Source organism: Hylaeus anthracinus, unplaced genomic scaffold, assembly GCF_026225885.1.
Source record: "Hylaeus anthracinus isolate JK02 unplaced genomic scaffold, UHH_iyHylAnth1.0_haploid 11997, whole genome shotgun sequence".
In the NCBI taxonomy this organism is placed as follows: Eukaryota; Metazoa; Arthropoda; class Insecta; order Hymenoptera; family Colletidae; genus Hylaeus; species Hylaeus anthracinus.
In genome coordinates this window covers 4,182,823-4,201,505 of record NW_026534344.1, presented here as the reverse complement: position 1 = coordinate 4,201,505, position 18,683 = coordinate 4,182,823, and the positions used below count along the sequence as shown (strand labels likewise).

Sequence of the window (18,683 nt, the reverse complement as noted above, 5' to 3'; positions counted from 1 at the left end):
ACACGGATGAATACTAATAACCGAATACTTATAGAGTTGGTACGTATAGTTCAATTTATTTGATTCCCAATGAAAATATTTCGTTAAAAAATCTTTAGACTTCGCAGGACTCCTCTTTCACGATTTCTGACGTAATTAAATTCAATTGAATTTAATTCGATTGAATTAATTTCAATTGAATTCCAATCATTGCGATTAATCGAGCTCCTTTGCCCCTGAAGCGATGAAATTGCACGCGAAACGGTGCGACTGACGTTTCGTTAAATATTAAGCTTCCAGCTTAATGGATGTAAATAAATTACCATTTGCTTAACCGTCGTTCGGTATATAGCGAACGAGAAAACTTTGCTGTCGAGTTTTATTCCAATTTTCGTACGAGGAAATAAGAGAAGAACGAAAATCTATTAAATATCATCACGTTTTTATTTGGCTCACTCTTAATTCCCTACGCAAACATGTTTCGCAGTCGTTGTAAATTATTTTCAATTAATTCTTTAGCGCTATGATTGATATCCTTGAAAGAACACAAACGGGGAGAATACACGCGACTTATTTAATTGCGCGTCACGAGTGTTCGTTAAATTTTAGTTGGCCATTTCTTGGTTAAAAGCCTCGTAAATATCGGAGGAAAATGATTTGACGCGAAGGCTGCGATACTTTACGACGGTTTTCATTAGCGACGATGGTGCTCAATGACTCCGGTCTCTCGAAATGGATTACGTAGCAATATAAAACGCAATTGTACCGATCGATCTGATCAAATTTGATCGCTTATTAGCCGTCTACCATTTATTTCGATTTAATGGAACAAAGGTTTTTGTAATTTATTGTGGCTGATGAGGCGTTCAGGAATGCTGATTCGCGATGTAATCGACGATATGGCGAATACATTTACGTCTTACATATTTAATATTCTGCACGAATTTGTAATTCCGTACCACTTTGGAACCATGATCAAAGTACTTTCACATATTACTTGTAGAGACGGGGTAGTAAATTTTCAAATCCTCAAAATTGTATTTTTATGGTAACGTAACAATTTAAGAAAAATTGAATGATCGTAGTATGCATAGGGTCAATTCAGAAGTCCTTTTAGAGTCAAACGTCGTCGTTTCGAGATTTCCTGTTTTCATAGCGATTCATTGGAGTTTGGGGGACGGTTCGACTATGGCACTCGTCATGGAGTGCTGCTACGGAGGATAATGGGGAACAATCGAGCCACAAGAAGGGATTAATCGATGCAAACTTTACCGGGACTAACTGCTCTGAATGAATTTACCGAATCGGACGCATGCCCAAGTAATACCACCGATCGCCACTGTTAAGTCTCGCGTAATTCCGAGTTGCAACGCAGATTGAATACGTTGTTAAAATGGACTTTAAATTCTACATTATTCTACTGCGAAGAGGAGTTTCGGATACCCATTAGCATGATCGGTACGATTAATCATTCGGAATATAATGACCAACATGGCTTTGAGGATTTTGGGATACAGAGCATGTAATGGAAAAGCAACATATAGAATTCTTTCTCTGAATCCAACTTATCGAACGGTACGAATGTATGAAACATTTTAGTAAAATTCAGAAAGTTCTATTTAATGCCTTTTTTTTTAGGCAATAATGATCAATGGTAAGGCGCATTGTGGTCTTTAACGGCATTTCGATTCAAGGACAAGCGCAGTGTCTTGCCGCAATTAATGGCTTCCCCTGCAGAGACTCTCGGCCTTAGAGTATTTCGATGTTCCATGAAACACGGAGACGGCAGGGGGGCGGTCGCCCTTGATTTACGTGAGATCGCATTAAACGGTTCTTTGATGGTCCCTTACTTCCTGAGTGGTTGATAACTTGATTTGCTCGTCCACTTTGGAACTGAGCCACGACTTCCTCCTGTCTCCGACAACTCTGAAGAGCCTTTTCTCCCAGGGTCTGTGTCGCAATTTCTTTTCCACCTTTCGAATTCTCGTGGATTGGCCTCGAGCACAGAAGGTATTAGCCCTAGTGTCGAGAATCCAGACAGAATTCTTTCTCCATCGGTTGTGGGATGATTTCGATCGCGCTTGAAGCATTCTCAGTCGACTCATTCTTTCTTACGTTTTTCCTTTTTTTGGGGTAACTTTTGTATCAGTAGTTCTCCTTAACGAGTCCTACGCTAACGTCGAAACTTTTTCGCTCGAGAGGTCGTCATCTCCTGGTTTGGACGGTATAAAATCACCAGATCTTATCTCTGCCACTTATCTCTCCACTTTTTAGTCATTAGCTCGTGGATCTTATTAAACTTGGCGAGCTATGCGTTTGATCTCGTGAACAGTCGATGAACGGAATGTTTGCAAGAATTAATAGCAGTCGGAGATGGAATTGTAATTAGCCCTCGGGAAAGGCACCGTAGCGTCGTACAGTGGTAGGAAAAGTTTTGATTGCGAGTTCGCAACTCGTCGAGTGAAACGTGGGTCTTAGCAGGAGTAAGAAATCCGGAGTCCGACGACACGCCTTAAATTGCGACTGCCGGCGATAGCGGTGAATTGGTAGCCGCGGGTAACGGGGTGATGAAAAGGGCCAAGGAATGAAAGGGTACCGAGCTACTTCGTTCGCGAAAAATTCTACGAACGTATGAATTATAATCATTGGATTAACCTTGGTGTCACGGCCAAGTTTTTCGTACTTCAATGCCTTTACAAGAAAGAAGAAATGAATCGAAATGAAAAAGGTAAAACGGAGGTGTGGTTCGATTTATGCTAGCTTGGCTTTATTTGTTAGCGATTATACGAACGAACTTTCGCCAGTATCTGCTCGGAACTGATCGTTGGTAACGTCGACGGCAATCTCGCGGATTAGGCTAATAATTCACAGGCTCTGTCATCGGTAAACCGTGCGGCATTATAAACTATACCATCCATTACCGTCGTCGAGCATGAACTTCACGGCCTTGATCGTCCACCTAGGAGAGGGGTATTCTACGAATAATTAGAAAAGAAGTTGCGTCTATTCGTCTCGTTACCGCCCCGATCCTCGTGGGAGATGAAGCGCACCCGTTTAACGAACTGCCGTTCCACGGGTTCCGTTTTCTTCGTTACCGTACCGAAATGGAATCCAGGGGTTGCAGGGGGGGGGGGGGGGGAAGGGGCAAGCGTGTACGCCGAGTTCGATCGCGTTTCATCCAGCGAATGCTTATCCAGCCTCCAACCAACTGTGATCTCATTAACGTGCCTGAGTGGCTCGGGCTGCTTAAAAGTGTCCCACATTTCATAATGATACCTCTGTAACGGCGTTATCGTGCTCACGAGCGAGCAATTAAAAAGGGTTCCATTCGTGCAATTAGGACCTTCCGACGTGGGGCTCGGAAGGGGCAACTTGGCCCGTTCGCGTGCTCCACGATCAACCAGCTCCCTGAAAAGAAAGAAGTAAAATGGAAGACGCTACCCCCAGCTGAGGTTATACAGCCGCGTCGATCCATTGAGCTCGCTTCTGTTCCACTTTCCACGGTTTCGACGAACTTGCCTGGGTACTGAGAGAATCTGTAGTTTACAGTCCAGCGATCCCTCGAAGCCGGATAACCCCATCCCCGGGACAGTCGCAATTCCGTTCAAAACTCACGAATCTCTCCAAACGCGAACTGTTACCTGCTCCCTTGAGGTAAACTACATTCGAAAGTGAGAGGAAATAGTGTTTCGACTTCCAAATTATATCGAAAGAATAAAAAATTGAATTTCACTTGTATATCGAAGGGATGTTTGAAAAATACGCCTTCGTCGCGGAAAATCGCGGAAATGGAGTTTGAGAATCACTGGCGTAGGTGGTACCGGTTCCAATCCAGCAACGATTGCTATCTCTGTTGTATCAACCCCGGGATTGGGCAGTCTTCTAGCTCGCACGTTCATCAATTCGCTGGCAATTTCGGCCAAACACGAAACTGCGCGGACGGATCCTCTAGCTCCGAGCGATTTTGTCTTCGCATGCCGCGAAACTTCGAATTGTTCCAATTAAACTTTGATCGGACACGGTCTGCCATCGTTTGCTAGGACACCTAACCGAAAACGTTATTGGAACAGTGACCTTTACAAAAGCTGGATTATCCTCGAAAACTTTCAACGATCATACTAACAGCGTTGCCGCGAACCAAGTTTCGAACGACGAGTTTAACGAGTTCTCGTCACGGCAACGTAAGAAATCGTCAGAACGAGCGGCAAAGGACCGCGAGAATGATGCTCGAAAGCGACAATAGGGGTACAGAAATTACCCTCGAATTTCGAAACGAGGGTACAGACAGAACGTGTGGGAGTCTTAACAGCAGGCAATTTGTGTAATTTGGAACAATCCGGTGTGCAGGGGTTTACCTCGATCGCGTTCAGGGCGAAACTTCCTTAATCCCTACCATGCCCATATTGACGTCCGGATAATTGGGTGACGTAATTCACATGGGGCGCTTAATATGCCATAATCACCTCGCTCGATGTAATGGCGGGTATGATGCACTGACAGACCAGTCCGTTTAACTACCACACAGTTGTAGTCTGTTGTTCGTCGCACGCGATGGGGCTTAACCGCGTCCTTGGAGGAATCCATTGTCCAAACACTTTGTTCAAACACGGTTTCTTAATCGTACACTTTATTACATTTCGAATCGTCGCGTAAAATTATATCGGTACTTTTATAAGAAGCACCCAGTGTATCCGTAGGCAGGTACAGCTCTTCAGCGTTTCACCAAGCGCTCGATTTAGACCTCGGTGTTCGTTCGCGTTGCACGATGCGGCCCTCTTTATACAAAACGTTAAGCAGCCAATTCGTTGCGAAGCACACACTCTCTTATCAGTTAGGAGCCAATTGCGGTGTTCTGTATCCTTATCAGCGACCCGAGACGAGCAACGGAAAGAGTATTATCATCGAGATACATCCTTAAACGTATTCAGCTCGCGTTGCGGTGGTTAAACCCAGTGATTCTCGAGGCAGGGAGTACCCGGGGAAAAGATACATAAATGTGGAGACACGAAAATTTCTGAGTGGATTGTGGCAAGTATGTTCCGCTTTTAACAATTTGATAGCGATTACGAGGGGGTAGGAGGTTGCAGAGATGAACGGTACATGGGGGTGGATCACGAGTCGAAGAAGGTTGAGAAACGCTGACCTAACCAGCTGTACTTTTCGACGTCCGTAGTCCACGACGAGCTTCACCATGCAAATCCGAGGCAATACCACGTAACACGAGTGAGACGCTTGGAAAGGAAATAAGGTATGTCGGCTTACATCGATACCAGCTGCGTATGATTTACAAGGGATTCGATTCGAATTTATTCAACCGCGACATCCAATACCGTTGGTTTACGACGCTCCGTTGCGATACTTATATTAAATCGTCCCACTTTGGTTCTATCCAAGAGAACTCGCGCGTCAGCCTACGCTACGAGTCGTGGAAACATTGCACGTCATTTTCTCGGTCGGGTTCGTAAAAGGAAAGCATCGTTGGACAGCCACGATATCTGCACTACTTACCACGTCGTTAACGCGTCGATCGTGCTCTGTTCCTAGTTGTTTACATCCACGTAAATTGTCTAGCTCCGAGACGAAGAATGCGAAACGGTTGCATCGTCTACGAGACACAATTCCGTTGACAGTGTTTTCTTCGATGATTAACTACTGGTAGACCTCGGGAAGTTTCACGACCTCGCGCGATGAAAACAGTCGCGTCTGCGTCGGTCGAGCCTATCGTTTCCAAAACTCGGCCGAGGACCAGCAATCACCGTCGGTACTATTTTCGTACATCAGAAGAAGATTCGGTGTACACGGTCCGCGGCTCGTCGACCCTGACTCAATTTCGAACGCGACCCTGCTGCCCTCGTTTGCTCAATCCGTCGCCTTTCGAGACGTTCGCACAGCTAAAAAGACCGTCGAGTGGAAACACGCGTCTCGTTTTGTTCTCACCCTTTTTATCTTCTTCCAGAGGGTTAAGACCACATACGCCTCGAGCTACAAACACATTTGTTTCAGACCTTTCTCAGCCCTTGCATTATCATTTTCCTACCGAGAACACCGTCGTTAAATTTGTTAATATTCAAATTATCGTTCATGGGTATGGTTGTATCCGCCTGGAATCCAACAATTTTTCGTAAGCTGCAGAGTTACGCGGGACGATTTTGATCGAAAACAGCGTGACAGGGAACGTATCGAAGGTTTCACGAGTCCTTTCGGACGAATCTCCGTAGCGACGTTCGAAAACGGTCGTCCTCCTAGATTTATCGATACGTTATCGAAGCATCTAGTTGGAGGGGACCACGGTCAGGGCGAAAGGACACGGAACATCATGATTTATCGCTCCGAGCACCGATCGCCGACGTTTTATGCAATTACTCTTCTCGCGCCGCCGGGAATTCCGGGTGCAGAAAAAGGGGACAGGTTCGTACGCGGAATGCGACCAGGACCGAACACGGAGATGGTTGCTCGTTCCTCGCGAATCGTAATGACCTCTTTATAAGCAATCGGTACGAGACGAGACACGGCCGCCGGCATTATAATTCGCCGTGCTTGTTTGTTGAAAAATTCACGTGAACGAAATTTGCATTTCTAATTTGTACACAAAATTTATATTTCATTTTATCGATCGCAATGTATATCGGTGGAACATCGAAACCGAGTGGAAATGTTTATCGATTCCTTATCCGCAGTTTATTGTGAAGTCGGTGCTCGTGGACCTGTTTGTCAGCGAAAACAGGATGCGGCGAAAAACTTAGGCGTTTCTTTCGAGCCAGTGACGCGCACGAATGCATTGTATCGGCGAACGGGAGGATTTGCAGGCTACTGGATCCTTGTCAAAACCGAACGCAACCACCGGGGTGTATCAATCACGACGACGCGCGACCGTTCTACCCCTTTTCGAAGTTCGGCCGAGTTTAGGAAGTTACGACGAACTTGTACGTACGAAACCACTGGAATATCAACCGCGAACTGCGACGTGCCGAACACCTCTTGCGTCGAATTAATTCCGCGAGTTAAATAGATAAGCGAAAATTCGTTTTCATAAGGGATTTACATTCAGCTATATAGCATCCAGGTTCGTCGCGCTCGAAATGAGACTTTTTGTTTGAACGAATCGTAGCGGAATGGTACTTTCCCCGTTGTGCATTTTACATATTCATACGTGCTTTTGGATGTGTTGCAAAGGACAGGGAGTCTGTTGAAGATTCTCCCTCTTCTCGATCTCTCGTTTTCCCGTTAAAATTCTCGTGCGGAGATTTTTCTTCAAGATTTTGTTTATAAAGTAACCCGCATGAACGGAAAAGATAAACGAGGACATTTAATTTGGAAAGATCAAGGAAGTTACATTTTCATGTTTTTCAGGTGTTTGTTCGACGTTTGCGGTGTTGCATGTCGCGCATAGGGAAACATAGCTCGCTCACCTTCCAGAACTCTGACGCACTCGGTAAGATTGGGATAGTTATCCGGATAGTTGGGGCTGTAAAATTCTTTCTTGATCTCGTCCCCGATACTGAACTTTTCGCAGACGTCTGGAACGTGCCTCATCTGACGGCGTACAACGTCGCTGAGGACAAAGGTCGTCGGGGTTGTGGAGACAGTCGGTTCTTTCGAGATTTGCTTGTGCTGCAACCGGGTCTCGTTCGACGGCACTATCTGCAAACAGTTGAAATTCACGTGATAATTAAAAGAAGGTAAAACCTAAGAGGATAAATAGCGAACTATTTTTTTTTTTTTTTTTTTTGAAGACATGTTGATTCATTTTTCTTTGGTTAATTTCACAACTTTCGATGGTCTAAAACGAGAAGAGAAACCGCCCGGTATTAACTTCAGCTTGACAGAATCGAGAATTTATACGATCGATGAGCAATAATCCTCCGATACACAGGTGTCTGGTCGTTAATTAAATGAGAGGCCAACGACGCCCTGGGCAACTGGTATCGCGATACCGTTAAATTATAGGCATCGCCCCGCTACGAAATTATTGGATACATGGAAAATCTATCGCGACCATTATTGCGTTACTGCACGCCCTTGTGAATCAATTCAGCCGCGCTTCTTTTGCTTCTGCTGTTTGCTTAGTTAAGTCTTGGATATCGACATACGGGACTTCGTTAATCCGTTCGTGTTCCATTATCGAATATCGATTGCAGGTCGAATTAAAAACGTTAACAGGCTACGACAGGGTGACGAGCTGAAAAATAAGGTAGCATCGAGAATTTGTTTTTTAAGCCGACTACACGTCTTCTATATCCTATGCATGTTACTTGGGACCCTTTGAGATAGCTACCTTATTTTCAGTCCGTCCCACTGGTTCGATACGAATTAGTTTCGCGAAAAAGTTTCGTCAATCGAATACACGCGTTTTCCAGACGTCCAATAACCGAACAGAGATGTGTCACTCGACTTACGTTATCAAAACTTCTGGCGGGGAGAACGTTTTCCTCGAAGCTCGATCCGTCTGTCGTTGATTGGATAAACGTCCGGCCAGCGGATAGATTTATCTTCTGCCTCGTGTCAAGCGTACTCCTCGAGGACAGGGTCGCATTTTCGCACGAGATTTTCACTTTTTCCGCGTCATTCTCCTTTCCCGACAACGTTTCGATGCCCTGCATCTGGATCTCCTCCTCCGCCATCTCCTCTGCTGGAGCCTCGCTGACCAGCTCTAGGAACTCGAGCGCGACCCGCTCCCTCGAGCTCGGACTCGAGTTTTCCGCGTGCCAGGAAGTTGTTTGACGAAACTTTCCGATGAATCTGGCCACTCCCATGCTACGATCCGTGCTGGTGGACGACCAAGGAAATGATCTGCTGGTCCGTCGTGTGTCGTACGTACTCCGCAGTGACTTCTCCGTCTCGCGTGTGCCTTCCGCAGCGGTCCCAGTAACTGAAACAATAATGGAGAAATGTCTCGGTTACTGATTCCTCCGGTAATCGATTCTACCAATCGATTTGTTCCTTTACACGATTCGAACCAACGGTTCGATTCGATGCTCTTTGTTCCGGAAGAAAGGATTTATTTAAATTCTTTGCCTTTACCTCGCTAGCAGTACGTTTCTATACGTGGTTTTTATCACATTATACTTGGATGATTCGTTCTCATTTTATTTTCTTTGTATTGTTTATGCTTATGGGTAGATGAACACTATTTTTTCGCTCGAAAAATTTCAATTAACATAAACGTTTGTTCTGTTATCGAACAAACGATTGATTGCTCGACCATCGAATATGTTACCCTTTTAAATTCAATTTCATAACGTACACGAGAATAGCTACCATTTAAGGTTTAAAAATTCGTTTTTTTGACGTGGAATATTTTTGTATCCTTAATACGAGGTTAAAGCAAATGAAACAATAAGGAAACACCACGATAGAATAATATACAGTAAGTACTCTCGAATGAGCTGAATAAATTGCCTTTTAACGAATTTCATTCGCAGGGAAGTTGCGAGAGTCTAAGGTTCTTGTCGATAAAGGCCTTTTCGGTCGTTCACTTTGCGGTCCTCGCACTTACAATTCATATTTGTTCGCAAGGGGGCTCGAGTTGAAAGTTTTCGCGATCGATCCACCGGTAGTAGCGTGTTTGAATACGGTTTATCCATCAGCGAGTTTTTACAGATCTCGGATCCAATAAACGAATGTTTCATTCGTTGAAGCGCGCCGATAAAAATACGACAGTTTGAAATTCATTGCCGACAGCGGTAAAACGTTAAAATTAATTTCGCGAATGGCGGAGGATAATTGGTTGGCATCGAAGTTAACTGGTTTCCACTTGTTAGCCCTTTTGCAGTAAACTTTTGCAGAAATTGGATTCGCGAGATTCCACGATCAACAGGCTTCTGTGACGACCATTTAGTAGGCCTAACGAGAGTTCCGAAATAATTCGCTGGAACATACTTAAAGGTAATCGAATCTACAGCAGAGAAGAGAGAGGTCATCCGTTATCGGTTACTGTTAGCTTTCCCTGCAAACTAAACTGTTTCCATTTTTCCCAATTTTTCTCTAACCGCCGTAGACGCGCGACAATTTGAATTTGACATCGGTCGACGAACAAACGAGATCGGATTCGGTCCAGCTCGTAAATGAATTTGTCGCGGATTTACCTGAAAAACCCTGATTTTCTCGAAAAGACGACACGCAACGTTATCGAAACGGGCAGCGCGAACTCGTACTCGTTATCGCGCGTCGAAATTGCGTCGTGTAATGTGTATTAAACACTCATTCTTCTTGAACAAAAATAAAAAAAAATCGTAGATCTAGTTTTTACCTAAACCGTACACTTGACAATTTCACTCTTATTTAATCGACAAGAACGCGTCGCTACTTCCTGTCGGCTGTTCGCTAATTTGCATTATTCTCGAACGTACTTTTTTCGTGGAAATTTAGTCACGATAGTCGCTTAATCCGGCTTCCCTGGATGCTTAATTGCGTCTCGCGGAACTTGCAAATTATATTAGCGAACTTTAGCGCAAAAGATGCGACCGTTTTCGCTTCGTCCTTTTTCGCCAGTTTTGAAATAACCATGAAGAAATGGAGTAACACCGTTGTCGTACAGGAATTCGACGAATTTTCCCCTTTCCGTAAAACTTTTGTTCCGTGCACATTTTGCGTCGGGAATTCGAAGTACAAAACAATGGACTGACATCGAATTTACTGGTCCCTTTCAACCATCGAGGACGATACATAAAGTTTTATCAACTTTTCGATTTGATTGAACCACTGCAAAGCTTTCACCCAAACTTCGTTTCTTTCCTGTACTATCGTGGCAGAATACTGGAACGAATATCTATACAGCGAGTGCCTTCTTCGTCGAATACTGGGTGCACGCATGCCTGACAAATATTATAACTCTCGTTGAGGTAATTGTCTTCTTTTTCGTCGACTCGCAATCCAGATTCCTTCTCGTTTCGAGTGAATAGGAATCTCTCGTAATTTTTTGATAGTGGAACCGAACGTAGAGGATTACTGGACAGAGTCTCTCGAGGATCCAGTAATCTGGGAGCTAAAAGGATTCAGGAATGATTCCGCATAATGCCAGTCGTCGCCTATAGGTTTGACTCCACCTTCTTCAGATTTCAGAGCAGAACCGCGGGGTGCACAGGAAGTTCTCGACGCGCAGCGTTTCAGAGAGCAAGACTGTAAGGTCAACAACTATGGCAGAGATGTACATCTATGCTGGCCAAGTAAATCTGATCTTTACGCGTGCAAGACACCTTGCTCGTCCTCTTTCCCCGCCCTCTCTCTTCAACGCCACAGTTCAGAGATTGCTTCCGGTTTCATCTCCAGCATCGCGAAAAAGAACGGGCCGCGTTATCCTTCCTTTTCCGACGATGCAAGATTTTACCGCGTTGTTTACGACTTTGTTTCTTCTCTCCTTCGGGACCCCTGCGTTTCTTCGGTCGGGATCTCTCTTCCGATCCTGCAACTTGTTCTTACATACTTTTCGCATCTTTCTTCGCCGTGTAATTTTTTCCTTGGCAGCTGATCCATCATCTCACCATTTCTCGAGGATTTTATCCCTGACGGTGTAAAAAGTTTCCAGCTACCCAACGATTGCGTTTGATACTACATCATGGCGTTACGAGTTCGAACGATTAGTTATTAATATTCCCGAATATTTAACGCCACTCTCGTTCTAGACTTCATTGCCGACTGACTCGCAATTAACCGGTAATATAAATTATACGTTATATAAATGTATAACTGAGAACATTTAGCTAGAGTGTGGAATATATTCTCATTTCTGCTTCGGTTGATATTAGTGCTAGGAGAATTATTGACTAGAGGTATCGAATAGCCTATCATTGTCTGACACAACAAAGCTGTTCTAGTACGTCAACTTGATAAAATTTACGCATGAATTCAGACGGCGCGACTCGATGATTGAACTCCCGAGAGTTAGATATTGCAAAGCGAATACCGAATCGACGATGTGTAAATCAAGCGTTACGTTTGCGTTGGCTGTTAAGAGACCTTTGACGTTTTTGAAAATAATATTACTACTTGCAAAGTAGCGTGAAGCGCACGATGACTCCAATGTACAAATGGCGAGGCAAGTTTAACTATTTATATTAGCTGCTGCGATGCTAGCACGCAGCGATGCTGTTCCGAGTATTACCTTCTATTTATAATTTCCCACGGGACAGCACTTTGTGGAACAGTCTAGCCCCCTATGGTACAGCTTCTTTTACATTTTGCGTCATTTAATTTCCTGCCGATTCATTTTCCCGTGGTCGAGCCTCCACGCAACCCTCCGCCAGCTGTAACGTTCTATTAATTAGCGATGCGTGCTTTTAAACTCAATTTACGATACAGCCGCGAAATGTTTGAGCGTAACGAGTAGACGAGGAGTTGGAAATCGGACATTTAATTTCTTTCCTTCGTTGGCGCTGCTCCATTCGAAATAAATCGCGGTCGTGAGTTCTTCAGAGGCTCGAACCGAGGCTCAAAGTTAGAGGAGAAAAGTTTCGGCTAATCTGTTAAACTCCACCGTTGCGAGAACTCGAGCAAACTCGACGCCGAGAGCTAGATCCCTTTATGCGTCTGCAATGTGTGAATATTGTCGGGTTGGATCGGATCTGAGAAAGTCCCGCAGTTACCGTATACTCTTAAAGCAGCTGAACATTTTTGGAACTGCGAAGGGATCTAGCTTTGAACGTCAAATCTCGGTTTCCTTGTCTTTTTTACATTTATGCATGAAGTTTATGCATTTTGCAGTAGCGATTTACAACGCATTCGTCGACGTTTGGCGATCGATGTCGATTAAGTTCGTATTAAAACAGGAAACGTTTTGTGTAAATATTTTCCGATGCGAAATTATTATATTCAGGATACGCATAATAAACTCGTCCGGCTATCATAGAATCAGCTTGATCATAGCAATTTCTCCGATGCTTCGTTTTGAACAATTTTAAAATTCTTGAATGCAATCTTTGGAAGAACTTGAACTATGACGAAGCGTTCGGAAACTTCTTATGAAAATTTTTTATGAATTTCGCGACTTTGTTTCCAGTTAGCGATTTTTTTTGAGAATCTCTCGGTGCCGCTCTTGCCGCTATCGAGCCGTAACCACAACTTTCTTCTACGAACTTTTAATCCCTTTGCATCGGGAAATCTATTTGCTCGTCGAAGTTGTTGGCGTACCACAGCAACGCGAACACATCATGGGGAACGCTCGATGATAAATCGAAAAAGTTCCGCGCCAGGAATCCTTCAGAATATCGAGCCTTCGCCACGTCCGCGAAGGATTTTCGAACACGATCCACGCGAAGAATAAGACATGTACGAGAAGAGCGCCGATGAAACGTAATTTTCACGAAATTATTCGGGTCCACTGCGCGTCGATTGGAGAGATCTCGTGCGGTTTAACGCGATCTTGAAAACCAAAATCCACGTTGTTAAGGGGCGATTAAAACTTGTGGCTACGGTAGAACGTTATGAAATTTGTAAACTTCGCTAACTTCCGTCCAAGAAACTGGCATAGATTTATAGCAAGCGGTAAGATGAAATTACCGGGCAACTATCGGCGGAAATTGTTCGCGCGTTAATAAAAATTGGTGTTCCGCTGAAAGACCTATAACTGCTCGCTTAATATCGGTGGTTTCATTTTCTTTCTACAAAGTTTCTCCCACGCGATGATAATTCTGCGATCTGGAGTAAATATGAATCGTAATTACCCCGGAGAATTACCCTGGAATAACTTTTGTTGAAAACTACAGAATCGCTCTGTCCGCAACGGTTGAAAATTCTACTTGCATAAATGCATACAATAGGAAGAATACACTTAAAATAGAACGCTATTTATTTCTCTGTAAGAACTGGTTTTCTTTCTCGAGTTATTAGCATAAAACATAAAAAAGTAACCTAGTTGACGTTTCCTTACGGATGTCTGCGATAAAAGTGTGCAACTGTATGCAAAATTGAAAGTTACGTGAAAATAAAAAGTTTTATATCTTTTCGCGCGTTACAGCGGCGAATTCCGAGTTCGACTGCGCGTAGAATCGTTGAATATTTTCAGTTGACAGGAAGATCAGATTCGACCGAGGAACCGGAAACAGTACTTTCGTACGATTCAGATGAATATCGCAAGCGCGGATGATAACTTCGCGACGACACACCGAATGCGAGATTCCATTAGATTTTATTGTTTCGAATATTCTCGCATTGCTCGCGGGTACGCAAATTCCCTTACCAGCCAATTGAATTTTTCCAGCCGCGTTGCTTGACTTTGGTGCACGTGAACCTCGTCCACCGTACGGAAGTGCGTTACTATACGTACAGTCGGCCGAACAAGTCTACAGAGAACCATCGAAAATGGTAAAAAATTCCAAAGTAACTAGATATCATTATCTTTCTTCAAATATTTGTGACTATAAGTGGAAAACGGTTGTTTGATTGTCGGAAGTACGGTCTTGCGAGTAAAGCCATTTATAGACTGTACGTAGATTTTTGCGACCGACTGTGTCACATATATGTCCACCCGCACGAAGTCCCCACCAAGAATTCCATTTACTTCGTTCCCGTGCAACGTGCATGCCTCGAAATGTTCCTCGTAAAAGAGGTGAAAGCACGCGACGCACGCTTATTCAATCGAATTGTGGGCAAAGCGCCACCCTCGAGACGTCATCTATGCGATTATTTGCACTGCTCCACTGGGACGAAAGTACAAGACTCTTTGAATTCTCTTCTTCTGTTGAAATTCCGGAACCGCAAATTGTGACCGCGTAGATTAAATGCGTCGAGTCCTTTCGCCTCGTCTCGCAAGTAACGTCAAATCGTCATGGATGCTCCGCTGCTGTACAGTAATTAGTTCTATCGGGCAGTTGCGACGCAGGAAGGAATACGTGCTATTCGTATGTAACTGTCGAGATTCGCTTATGAAATTATTCGAACCCAAACGGTTGCTCAAAATTAACGCAGTGCATTAGTCTCCGTTGATTGGACTTTACCGAAGACCGTATACACAGCGTATGTATTACCTGTCTAATTTGTCACTAGCCCACTGACCCGCGAGAACATCGAAGGACGATAAATCGTTCCCGCGCGAACAATATTTGCGATGCCGGACACGTGAATCGTAAAGTTCATCGGGCAGTAGCCGTAAACAAAAAGTTTTCTGGTTACCGGTGCATTATGGAATTTTATCTATACCAGTGTACGATAAAATACGATGGGGTGCGAAGCCGGCTTCGAAGACGAGAGAATGGAATCTACGGCTTGACCCTTCGATAAATCCAGAGAGCAACTGTGATTTATGTTTCTCGGTGTCTGAAATTTTATTCCGCGAGAGCCGACGATAGGTGAAATTAATTTTCTTTCCGAGTGCCATTTTTCTGGCAGTTATTAATTACTCGCTTCTGTTACTACTAGAGAAGCGATCGTAACAGGAATTTCGATCGGATTTTTCGTTCGTGGGCGATAGAAGTATTTTTATTCCTTTTCACGATAAAATATTGTAATATAATATTACGTTGTTTTCTTGCTTGAATGTATCTCAATGGGGTGCATCGTTTGCCTTTACGCAAAGCTCGCTCTGTCTGCGAGACGCGTCGGTGGTAGTCGCGAGCTCTGGATCTCTTTGAATTTTCTTTCCGTTGCTTCCGACAGACCTAGATGCATCAGACGTCCTCTGAAGCTTGTTCGAAAGTATCTATTTACTGAAATGGCAGCGAGGAAAAATCGATATCCCATGCGTAACAACGGTTGCTCTTATGGAACGGGGGCTTAAACTCCTTTCACGAAACTTTCAAAGTTCTACTTGGAAGGTTTCGAGAGAGTCTCTCTTACTCTCTTCCTCTGTGGCGGTTTGCTCAGAGAAAATTGCACTCGTAGTTTGTTGGCGTTTAACAGTTACATCCATTTTTACTAGAAACAAATTTTTTCTTGTACGCACATCATTCACTATGTCATCTAGTCAATAATCCCAGCCAAGAATCAGTCACTTACTTCCTGATACAACGAAAATATCGGTGAGAAATGGATGCTGGGCAGATTAATCGTCAAGGTATTCTTCCGATTTCCCAACTTCTCCGCGAGAGCCATTGAGCCTGACACTGACAAAACATCGTCCCGTTCAATTCTGTTTTTCTTGTATGCCGTCATCGAGAATTATTTCGTGTGTTTTTTGCAGCCAAAAGTCTCTCGATTAATTTACTCGAACAAAAATTTATATCCCGAAGATCCACGTGTGCCGAACGGTCCCACTCCGTTGAAATTTTGATGCGCAAGTTTTAGTTATTTGCTAGTACTTAAAAGCGGAAATGTTCGGTGGAATACAAGTTTTCTGCTCCCGAGACTCGAAGAACACTTTCGTGCGCAGCTACTTACCGTTACAAGAACTCGTGCTTATTCTCCAGTTCGCCTTAATAATTGAACGTTCCTCGAGAGATTGGCTTCTTTCCTGATCCGTTAAAACAGAGAGTTGGCGAGGAAATTTATGTAGCATTCAGAGTCCTGAGGTTTCCTAAGCGATGGTAACGTTAACGTTGCTTTCTCTTTGCTGGAAACTTTCGAAAATTAGGATTTCGTTCTCTGTTTTATTCCGAGTCGTGCACGACTGTCCTAGACCGGAGCAGAAAATTCCGATTGGTGCAAAATGGTTTATGATTGATCACGGCTGATCATTGGACGTTTGAATCTGCTCCGTGATATCTGGATTACCAAGCTGATACGTTATTCCCTTTTCGTGGCGGTCGGGACTCGCGCCCGGTTTACGGCTTCGCAGTTTCACCGATTCGCGAGGACTCAAGAACTCGCCGCAGGAAATCGGCACCGGTTTCCAGGATGAGCCCCGGTAGGAGAACATTTCCGCCGGGGGCTACGGGCTCGAAGCCAGTACCCATCGAAGGAGACGATCGTAACATTAGATCTCTTCCGGTCGAATCTCTGGTGAAACTCCACCTACCGTCTTTCGTGGCGCTCGCCATCTATCTTTTTCGCTGACTACGCCCGGTCCACGGCACCGCGACGGACGATTTATAATGGAAATTCCGTGGGTTTCTCGAAACGTGGCGCACAATGGCGTAAAACCATTAGCGGGGGAGACATTAATTGCGCGAGGTTCCACGAGCGCCGTCTCTCGGAACCGTTGCTGTAACGAGCAACGCCGCGTGATCGTTCCTGAACGATTCCTCGACTCATGTTCGAAAGATAGCTGGTTTTCTTCTCTTTTTTCTTTTGTTTTAGCGGCAGCGTGCACCATACGTGTCCCCCGCAGTTTCTGTTGATTCACGGGGCCGTCTGTTCCACGCCCACGCGACGTTATCGTATGGACTCAGTCACTGTTTCATCCTCGTATTCAAATAGATTTAAATTTAGCGCATAAATCCCAAGAGGGTGTTTCGTTTCCCTTTGATATACAGAAAAGAGGTTCGCGGCTATTATTATCACATTTCAATTACTCGTAATATTTTCTGTTTATTCTAAAAAATTCGACAGGCTTCGTTTCATTAATTATCCTATCCACCGTCATAGATAGGCGCAACTTCGTACTAATCGACTGCTATAGTCGTTTGGCCGCGGATTTACAGTTTTAGGCGGTCTCGGGACCACCGATTTGCCAACAGCAGACGGAGTTCCTAGATGATTACCCATCCAGCGATAAGCACCATCCCTTAACTGGCCAATGCAGTTCAACTTGGGCAATTAGAGCGAAACCAGTAGTAGAGCAGCTGGCATAAAGTATGTATAATTGAGTCCTGTAGAATTTTGTAGATATACAGGTGTACGGTAATCGGGGTTAAAGTAAGGTACACGGTCATCATTTCAAGTATCTAATTAATGTTCTCCGAACTTGATTTTATAGTACAATGATGTACCATTGTTCCACCGATTCAATTTATTATTTTACATTAGCGTAGTGGTCCTTCGTATTCGAACTTCCTACACCCAACAACGTAATTGCGCAGAGTTTCGGCGCTTGGTACTGCATGCGAGAGAGAGTTGTTTTCCCCGATTTTCAATCATTTGCATAGGACGTCTATTACATCGCTGTAGCGTCTTGGGAAACGGGAGAACAACGCGCGCAAACTTTGTAACGCGAACCACGATTCACTTAACCAAGTACGGTTTTGCGGTAACGAATTCGTCTTCGAAGAGGGAGAAAGAGGGCGGGTGCAATGGACAAGGGTGGCTCTGAAGAGATAAGTGCAGTTTGGAAGAGGCTTAGTTGGCAGCAACGCTCTCGCTACAATATCTTCCACGTAAATTTAATGGACCCCACGGTTGTTTGCGAGTACTTAGCGAGCGCGGTTAAGCGTTTAGCAACACGTCTCGAATCATCTCGCGAGCTATTGAAAAGCACCGGTAACAACGCGAAACGTTACGCGAATCGCGTTGTTGCGCCGTTTATTCGATAAGTAAACAGTTTCTCGTACACAAAGCGTCGGTTAGCACCACGATGGATTTACTCGACAAACGGTATACCTTTTCAATTTAACATCGTGCGATATCCGGTAGTAAATAAATTTTCCATCCAACCACGTACTGGCCAGGCGACCGAACTCTCCGCAGATTTGAAGTTTAATCAATGGAGGTGATTAGGATTAAAATGGCTGATCGTTTGTCATCGTATACGATTTGCAAATGAATTAGTGGTCAATCTTTCGTGTCGATTCAAGTAATCAGTATTTGCTAGGGCCCGTAGTTGAACTCGATCGGTAGGTAACCATTGCTAATAATGTAGATGTTGGCTATTTAATTAACACGATATAAAAATTTCATAC

General features: G+C 44.2%; 1 protein-coding gene across 1 annotated transcript in view; it reads right to left on the bottom strand.

The window, feature by feature from the left end:
- Nucleotides 1–18,683, bottom strand: part of LOC128889323 (uncharacterized) — an 80,828-nt gene that overhangs the window by 21,578 nt on the left and 40,567 nt on the right. The window contains exons 3-4 of the mRNA XM_054146864.1: nucleotides 8,376–8,848; nucleotides 7,389–7,620 (exon numbers count right to left, since the gene is read on the bottom strand). Of these exons, the coding sequence (XP_054002839.1) occupies nucleotides 7,389–7,620; nucleotides 8,376–8,848 (705 nt within the window). The remainder of the gene's footprint in view (nucleotides 1–7,388; nucleotides 7,621–8,375; nucleotides 8,849–18,683) is intronic.